The following is a 9332-nucleotide window of genomic DNA, read 5'->3' as shown; positions in this document are numbered from 1 at the left end:
TAGACTGTTAGTTTGTCCAGTGTCATTGGGGGGGTGGCACTTTCACCCTCCAATCCACTGTCACTTTTAGAAAATGATAAATGCTAAAGTCAGAAAATAAACTTCCCTTTTGTTCTCCTTGAGAGCAGTGGTGTGTGCGCTCATGTTGTTTCGTGTCCTATAGCGACACGCCTGCCATGCAGCTCAGTGGCCAGGGCACCCCCAAAACCTGTATAGGAGGCACCTGAGAGCTTGCCCTGGCTTCCAGCTCTCCTCACATACTGTCAGGGACAGGAGTGTGTGTACCATGGTCACCAGCTGGGGAGAGAAGTGATGAGAAAGAAGAGGGAGCAACAGAATAAGAATAAAGAATGCCTCCCTTTCTCCTTACCTCTCAGAGCACAAACACAAATGCAAACCAGCATCAGCTGCACACACAACTCATTATTCTTTTGCCAACATCCAATTTTAGAATAAAAGTGTGAAGGGAGATTATCTAAAATGTGCCTTGTATCAGTCTCCATTATCAGTACACAATCTTTATATATTGGCCTTCTGCAACTGAACATTTCACATGATTTTCCTTTTTCTCTGAGCAGAAACCAGAAAAAGGAAATTAATTCTATTTTGTAGCAAAATGCAGGCCAGGAGTAGCTCTGTAATGTGAGCACTTTGAAGCACCCTGAGCTCTGGGAACCAACCCCAGCAAATCACTGAGGCTAGGTTGCAGCATTATCACAAATCCCAGACTTGCCACCACCCAGGCCCTCACGTGTTTGAGCAATATCTGTGTATTGGATCTCCTCTCTTTGTTTGTTTTTCTTTTTTTCAGGAACAACAAACTCCTCATCAGCCAGAGCAAGTTACCAGGTCTGGTCCCCCCAGCTGTCTCTGCCTCCATCCATGTGAGAGCTCTCAAACACATTCTCAGGAGAAAAAGACAAATAACCCTCCCAAAAACTCTTATTTTCAGAAGGCAAGCAGGAAGGTAGCCTCTGTTCATTGCAGAAGTAACAACCAACCCCCTGCACATTCAGCTCAGGAAGTGAGCTCTCTAACAAAGTTAAATCAGTGTCCCTGGACTTGCAGGCATCTGGATGGCATGGAAGCACGCTGCTTCTGTGCTGTTCTGGTGATGGCTCCTACCTCCCTGTCACTGCATACACTGCTCTAACTTGGTAAAACCCCTGAGTATGGCATTAAAAAGGCCCCACTTGCAGCAGAGGCAGTGTGCTGTGTGTATCAGCAGGAACTGCTGCTCTTGAACTGGTTATTTGTTATTGTGTACACACATGAATTGCAGAAGAGTGATGTATGTATCCACACATCACAGAATCACAGAATGCTTTGGATTGGCAGGGACCCTAAATCTCATCTAGTCCCAATCCCCTGCCATGGGCAGGGACACCTCCCACCAGACCAGGTTGCTTAAAGCCCCATCCAAACTGGCCTAAATACATAGAGAAGTACATGCCTCCTGCAAAAAGTACCTTGACACTCAGGCACTCATTTCCCTTTTTTAAAAGGTGTCTTTACAAAGTTTTTACACTGTCATAAAACTAATTTTTGCTCTGCAGGTGAAGTAACACCAGTCTAGGACAGAAAGGGCAGATGTTGCCTTGGCCCCCCAGGTGCAGTTTCAGCCCCTGTGTTCAGTAACCTGATGCCTTCTGCTAAAATACAACAGCTCTTTGCAGCTTTGCATGTCAGGAAACAGGAAAAAACTGAACTGCAAACCACTTGCTCACTCTGAAGGTTTCCACCGTGAATTTGAGGAGTGCAGTATGAGAGGATTTAAGGTTTCCATCATGAGCTGGGGGAATGCAGTACTGGTGGATGCTAACACTTACACTTGTACCATCCTGCGGTGCCTGGCTTCTTGGGGCAGTGCTGGGGGAACCACAAAACTCCCAGGACATGGCTAAGCCAGGGATGGGAAAGTTATTTGCCATCAAAGTGCATGGCAGTAAAGAGAGCTGGAAGAAAAATTTCCTTTGAGCATTCAAAAGGTTTGTAACATTTTGGGGTTTCACTGAGGTCACAGGCTGTTTTCCCACATCTGGCATATTTCTTTTTTTCAGATTGATGGCCTCAGTGATTCCGTCAGAGGTTTTTCCTCCCCATTGAAAAGGGCAGAGAAATGCAATCAAACTCTCCTGGCCACACTGTGTGCTTGGAGAGGAGTGGTTCCCACAACAGAATTACATCCCAGGGGGCACGGACCAGACAACCCCATCAGACCTGAAGGGAGCCTACAAGGAAGAGGAAGAGAAGTTTCCTACAAGGGCATGTAGTGACAAGACAAGGAGAGGATGACTTCAAACTGAGAGAGAGAAGGTTTAGATTCAATACTAGGAAGAAATTCTCTGCTGTGAGGGTGGGGAGGCACTGGAACAGGTTGCTCAGAGAAGCAGTAGGTGCCCCATCCCTGGAAGTGTTCAAGACCAGGTTGGATGGGGCTCTGAGAAACCTGGTCTAGTGTCCCTGCCCATGGCAGGGGGGTTGAATTGAGACGGTGTTTAAAGTCCCTTCCAACCAAGATCATTCTGTGATTCTATCAATGTTTCTTTCACAGATATTCCCATTTTGCTAAACACAAACACAGGCCAAGAAAAAGCCTGCAGCCAGCTGTGGAACTCAGATCACCATGCGAAGCCCAGGAAATTTGTCTGCACTGTCAAAAAAGCCACTGCTGGATGGAGAGGTGGCCTGCAAGTGCATGGGTCTCCCTGTTTCTCCCACCAAATCCAGGGGTTGAATAAGTACAGCTTGTATGCTGTGGCTGCCCCAAGTTCAGCTGCCACAGCCAGGCTCAGCACTGCTGCCTCCCACTTCAGCCACCAGCTACTTATTTAAAATAGAATTTTTTCTTCTTAGAATAAAAAAAATAAAATAAAAAATAAAATAAAAAACCATAAAAACCAACACAAGAAACCTTTATTTTAAGGTTATGCAAACTCATGTTTTCAAAAACCCAAATGGATCCAAAAATACCTGCTTTAACCTCCAATGCTGATTTCTGGGTAAATTGCTGCATTCAGCTCTGGAGGCCACCCCCACTGCACAAAGAACGTCATGTGGGTGGATAATAAAAGCATACATTGACGTGGGCATTTTTTATCCCTGCCTAACCCATCAGGAAAACTGAATCTGACAACTTCATCACGTAATCATCCTGAAACTGGAGGCAGGAACATCTCCAGCGATGGCACAGCCTGTGGCTGACCTTCCCAGCTGCTTATCCTGGCAGCCCAGCAGCAAAGAGCAGGAGTTTCCCCCTCCAATGCTCACAGTGCACAGACACACGGCACAAAAACCGAATACATAAACTCCTAAAAATGCTTTTAAATCCTCCCAAAGAGCACCTTTTGGTCACACTCCTTCTGCCCATCCAAAACCTCACCCTGTGAAATCCTGCCCTGCCACATGTCAAGCAGGGTGGTCCTGCTTATACACAGATGAACAGCTGAACAGCATTTGATAGGGACAGTCCAATAACACCAATGTCCCCCAAAACCTTGCAGATGTCCTTGGCAGGTTCTGGGCAAATCCTTGCGTGAGCCCAACATGAGCCGCTCCTCCCTGAGGCCAAGTGGGAGGTTTTCCCAGAGAAGGGCAGTGCCCAGGAGGGATGGTCCCGTGGGAACCTGTCCTGGCAGGACCAGCCAGCAGCAGTCAGCCCTGGCACCGGCTCCCTGGCTTTTGGGGAGCAGCCAGTCAGCGGGAGGCAAGTTTTGGGCGCTGCTGGCCAGGACGCGGCTGTAGGGGCAGCATGTCCCCAGGAACACACAGCCGGATACCCTCGGCCCTGTTGGCAAGGCACTCGTGCCTCCCGCCCACACTAAACCCAAATCAATCCAGTTTTTCTCTCCATGCATGAAGTGAGGAGGACAGGGACATGCAGTCCGCTGCCCCGCTGTGCCAGGCTGCTGTGCACCCCAGCACCACTCCTACAAGGATGAAGATGGACACAGGGTCATCGACAAATTTGCAAGAAGCGGTTTCACCCCTCTCCTGACACGTTTCCACTGTGCTTCTCGCAGGCTGAGCTCACTGCAGAGCTGCACGCCTCTTCCTGGAGGGATCCCGAAAAAACTGCTCCATCCCCACGGCCACCAGCTGTCGCTATGTGACCATCACCTCCGATGGCCCCGGGGTGTGACCCAGCCCTGCGACACAGGCGGCACCAGAGCGTGGCCCTGCCTGGACAGCAGCACCACTTGCTGGCCGCGGGAGGGCTCCCAGCCCTGCCTGCCCCGCAGCAGCAGCAAACACTCATTGCACTCATTGCTACAACTTTAAACTGCAGCGACAGGGATGTGACCCACACCGAACACAAGATAGCCATTGCTGTCATTCACCCCAGTGGTGGAGCTACACTCCGGAATTTTGGTGCTCATGACCCTGACAGGCATCACTGCCATCACAGTATCCCCAGCTATTCACACAACTGATGCGAGAGGTCCAAAAAATAAGGGCCTCTTATTTTTTGGTCACAGCTGAGGTATTCACAATGAAGTGGGGACTAGTGGGATGAAGGGTCAGGAAAGAGGCTCATTCCCAAGACAGCAGCATGGGGAAGCCACAAATTTCAGAGCTGGTCTCATACAGAAGCAGAAAAAGGTTTTCACAGGGTGAATATTAAAACACAATTTCCATAAAAACCACTAGTTGTTCAGTTCCCAGCCTTCAAGTGGTGGAAACAGGCTACAAATTAAGTGTGGTTCTGCTATAAGTAGCAGAAAAAGATTTCATTTTTTTACTGGTTCTTGAATTTGGTACTGCAATGCTCAGACCTGAGACCTGAGAGCTGAAGGGAGTGTACCCACTCACCCTGGCCCCTTGGGGACTGTCCTCTGCAGAGCCACAACTCCATGCTGTAAAACTGCACAGACACAACAGCCCAAGCTTCACCTTCAGCATGAAAACCCACATTGTACTGCTTGTTTTGCACATGTGAACAAGGAAGAAGGGCCTGGGTGGCATTTATAATAATGTGATTTTAAATAACATGTCATTTATTTGCTGATAGGAGGGAAAAACCAACCAAAGGTCACACAGAGTAAAACAGGCTTTACTCATGGTAACACCTTTACCTTGCTCACCTGCATCTCTGCTGCAGGGAACTGGTACCAGGCGCCACCATGGGCACACAAAGCCAGTGGACCAGAAGAGTCCTCATGGCCTGGGACACCTTTCCAGCTCCTCAGGAAGAGCAGCACAGCCCTTGCTCACATTGCAGGAGGTGATGGCCCTAATACAGCAAAGCCTCAGCCCCAGCTCACTGGGCTCATCAGCCAGATTTTCCACTCCACTGCGGGTTCACCAAGGGGCAGGGGTGGCCTTTGGGGCACCTGGAAATAGAGGGAGTGGGAACACCCTCAGCTTTTGCTTTCCCCCTCCACCCAGATGCTGTGGCTCTCCACACAAATATCCTGCCCTTTGCTTCCCACTCCTTCTGGTCCAGCCCCAAACTGCAGACCCTGACACACCCAGGAGAAAAAGTCAGCAACACCTCAAACCACACTACAGTGGAGTTTGGTGGTTTTAATAATGATTAAAGAAATCAACAGGGTATATTTCAGCTTTGAAATACAAGTGCAAAAAGGATACAGCATAATGTTTTCTGTACATTTCTTACAAAATAATAAAAATATTACATACATCCCATCCTGAAGTGGTACTTCACACCCTGCTGTGCCCATGCACCACATGTGCACACCAGCTGTAGCTTTTCCTTTTTATGTGCTGGACATAGAGTTAATGGAAAGCGCCAACTGGAGTCTGGGTAGGTAAACACAAGGAATGAACACAGGGACCTGCCCAGCATGCCCCGAAGTGCCAAGCCACCACTGTGCCCCTGGGGCAAGTGGGCAGCATCACCCTGCTGGCCCTCACAGCTCTCAGCTGCTCTCCAGTTTGATACAGAAAATACCCTTTCTTGCTGTGGTTCGGTGTTCTCCCTGTGCCTGGCAAGCCTTTCATTCATTCTCTGTGTAGCATGCCCTGGCCTAGCTCTGGCAAACCTGGCTCCATCTTAACCACAGCATTAACCACTCCATTTTAACCACTTCTTGAGAAGAAGTCAACCAGGCTATATGGCAAATAAATTAACCCCTCCTCCCCCCACACCCCTGCTGAGGTCCCGGGGCACAGGTCAGTACCCATCCTGGCAGTCATTGTCATCATAGTCAGCGGCAGGTCTGCGCCGGAGGGCGCCCAGCTGCCGCTTGTGGGCCCCACTCTCCAGGCTCTGCAGGGAGCTGTCGTCCCCGTGGCTGCTGGACTCTTGGGTGGCATCCTCCTGGGAGTGGCTCTCCACGTCATCCTCATCTTCCTGGGACTCGCTGTTGTCGCTCTCTGTGGACCTGCTGTCCTCACCTGTGTTGTCCTCTGGGCTGCTGTCATCCTCTGGCACCTCTGGGCTCTCAGCTGATGTGCTTGGCACAGAGTCATTGTCATCCTCCTCCGACTCCTCCACAGTTTCCTCTGTGGAATGGCTCTGGTCATCATCATCTTCCCTGGACTTGCTCAGTTCAGTCTCTTCTTCCCTAGACTCACTGTCAGGTGTGGACAGTACACTCCTGTCCTCAGCAGAATCCCAGTCCTCCTGACCTTCCCAGGTCTGACTGTTGCTGTACTCATTCAAGGTTCTCACCACCTCTGGGGTCTCCCCTGGCACTTCATCTGACTGCTCAGCAGTGGTCTCCCTGGACTCACTGTCCTCATCTTCCCTGGAGGGGCTGTCCTCCCCATCCCCATCCTCCCTGGAGTGGCTGGAGCTTTTTTCCTCTGACTGGCTGTCAACAGACTCTTCTGACTGACTGTTGTTCTCCACAGATGGGCTGTCTTCTCCAGAGTCACCATCCTCCACCTCGGGGGACCTGCTGTCACCCTCCTCCCAGCGGTGGGAGCCAGCCCCCTGGGCACTCTCCCCACTGTTCCCCAGAGCGTGGGGGCCAGTGTGGCGCATCCTGTAGCTGCTGCCTGGGCCGTCAAAGACAGAGGGATCATCTCCCTGCATGGCTTCGTCCTGGAAGTCATAGCTCTCCTCCTGGCTGCTGCTGCTGGCCCCTCTGTGCCTGTAGGTGTGCCCATAGTTCCTGTAGCGTCGGTGGTCTGCCCCAGTGCTCTCACTGCTGCTGCTGCTGCTGCTGTGCCCCACTCCAGCCCCGGCATCCCCACGGCCAGCATCGTGCTCGTGTTCCCCTGCCCCATCAGCACCAGCCCCATAGGTGGGGCCTTCACCCCTCTCTTCTTGCCCATTGGCATCGAAGGTGTCGTCCCCACTGTCATCCTCCTCATCCAGGAACCCACCACCATGGGAGGGAAACGCGTTGGCTCTGGCACCGTAGTGGTCTCCATTGTCAGCATCTTCAGTGTCACGGGCATCCACCTCCTATGGAGGTGACAAACAGATGAATGCAAAGCCAAGCACAACCTTGACCAATGCCAGCTTTGGGGCCAAGGGAGCTTTCCTGGCAGAACAAAACATTCCTCTCCACTCACTCACTCACTCACTCACTCACTCACTCACTCACTCACTCACTCACCAGGAAACCAAGGTCGTTCCCATTGTGGGCACTCATGTCTTCATGGTCCACCTGGTTCATGTGCTGAGCCTGCCCAACTCGGCCTCCCACATCTTGGCCACTGAGCTCATCCAGCTCCTCATCCACGGCATTCCCACCTGCCAGGTCCCTGACAAGTGCATTGTCCCCTGTCTCTGGATTGGCAGGATGATGTCTGCCATCCCCACCATCTAGGCGGTTGCCCAGCTTGCCAATGTATTCTTCATTTGTGGTATCCTGGAGGCAAAACATGACATGGTGCTTTTGGTTTATTAAACACCAACCACAGTACTTTTACTGCTGCTGCTGCAGGGCCTCACTCCCAAGCCATGCAAGAGCTCAAGTCTTTTCTATTACTTACACCTCAGCCCTTTATTTATTTCTGCAGATACAAAAAAATGGTAGCCACCAGCAAAAGGGCAGCCCAGAAAAGCCCAAGCTGGGCTATTTCAGGGCCAGCACAGCAAAAGGTGTCAGGTGAACTGGGAACTTTTGCAGGGAGGCAAGTCAAAACAGGGTGAAACCAACCCAGCTTGAAAAGACTGAGCAGACAGACAAAGACCCATAGAAGCAGCAGATCCCTCCTAGGTTCCTGGTGCCAGGATGCCTGCCCAGAGCTGGCTCTCCATCCCAGACTTGCTCCCTGAGGGGCTGCTCCCTGTGGGACAGCAGCACCTGTGGCTTACCTCCTGCAGGGCGCTGGGGTGGGAGGGTTCATGGCCAGGCACCTAAACACATCCAGGAGACATTTGGTCAGTGATCAGTGTGCCTTGGCGGGGCAAAACCAAGGGGTTTGGGGAGGGAGTGTCAGTCCAGGGGGTACTTACAGGGTAAGCACAGGCCACAGCCCATAGGAGCAGCACCAGGAATGCAGCCCTCATGTCAGTCGTGGTCCCTGCGGCTGCAACAAGGAATGAAATATTTGCAGGCTAGAGCAAAGCCTTTGCATGTGACTCTGGCTGGAATCTGGTCCCACAAAGCCCTCCCAAATCACAGTGCTCAGTCTGGCGTGTCATCAAACAAGCCAGGGATTTGTCCTTGTGCCACCTCCTGGCACCTCCTGCGCAGAAAAGTCCCTTTAGTTTGGGATTTGAAATACCCAGCCATGTACTGGCAGATTTTTTGTCTGAGCATCATTAAGGAGCAGGAGAGTTCTCCTGCGTTTCCTGTTCCCATAGTTATGTCACCACTCGGCTGAGCTCAGTGGTTGTGACAGGAGCCTGTGCCTCAGATGGGCAGCACTGTGAGACCATGGGCTGCAGAGCTGCACCTCCCCCTGGAATGGTCCCCACAGCCTCATAAAATCTCCTACTGTTCCAAAGTGGAGCATCCCAATGAGATAACGCCACAGAGAGCTGCATCCCCAGAGCCCTCTGGGTGGGCACCCCAGCAGCACTGCTTCCTGGTGGCCAGATAAAGCAGTGGGGGCTTTCCTCCAGCTCTGCTCTCATTTTCCAAGCATTTTCTTTAAGCCCAGCCCAGCACCTCTTCCCTATGGGATACACTAACTACACTGAACATCATCCTGCACCCAAAACATGCTGGAAGGAGCACACTTCTGACTTCTTCCCTGACAAAGCAACACCTACATCCCAGATGATAATCCTCCCGCTTTCAACCAAAACTTGTGAGGAAATCTTCAACCCCTTTTTTCAAACATTGCCATTTTCCCTCCAGGCAATGCCAGATCAACCCAAAGAAACCAAGACCTTTACCTCAAGGTGTGATGCACGCGTCCGTCTCCTGTGGTGCTGGGGAAGGGATGAGCTGGCTGTCTGTGTT

The 9332-nt window shown here is 51.3% G+C and overlaps 1 protein-coding gene across 1 annotated transcript; it reads right to left on the bottom strand.

Moving 5' to 3' along the window:
* Nucleotides 1–5524: 5524 nt before the first annotated feature.
* LOC132072430 (dentin matrix acidic phosphoprotein 1-like) lies at nucleotides 5525–9332 on the bottom strand. Its single transcript, XM_059470741.1, has 5 exons — nucleotides 9266–9332; nucleotides 8378–8451; nucleotides 8237–8278; nucleotides 7533–7787; nucleotides 5525–7378 (listed from the first exon to the last, which is right to left on the bottom strand). Exons 2-5 carry the CDS (start codon nucleotides 8429–8431, stop codon nucleotides 6137–6139), a joined length of 1593 nt encoding a protein of 530 aa, XP_059326724.1. The 5' UTR covers nucleotides 8432–8451; nucleotides 9266–9332; the 3' UTR covers nucleotides 5525–6136.

The sequence above is a fragment of the Ammospiza nelsoni genome, chromosome 4, assembly GCF_027579445.1.
Source record: "Ammospiza nelsoni isolate bAmmNel1 chromosome 4, bAmmNel1.pri, whole genome shotgun sequence".
In the NCBI taxonomy this organism is placed as follows: domain Eukaryota; kingdom Metazoa; phylum Chordata; class Aves; order Passeriformes; family Passerellidae; genus Ammospiza; species Ammospiza nelsoni.
This window is presented reverse-complemented; position numbering and strand designations above follow the sequence as displayed.

What these genes read in the sequence shown, in the direction of transcription:
- LOC132072430 (XM_059470741.1), bottom strand. Translation starts at nt 8,431, where the DNA reads ATGAGGGCTGCATTCCTGGTGCTGCTCCTATGGGCTGTGGCCTGTGCT. An exon ending in CTGTGGCCTGTGCTTACCCT is followed by an intron (nt 8,279 to 8,377) that starts GTAAGTACCCCC and finishes GGATGTGTTTAG; the next exon opens with GTGCCTGGCCATGAACCCTC. An exon ending in ACCCCAGCGCCCTGCAGGAG is followed by an intron (nt 7,788 to 8,236) that starts GTAAGCCACAGG and finishes TTTTGCCTCCAG; the next exon opens with GATACCACAAATGAAGAATA.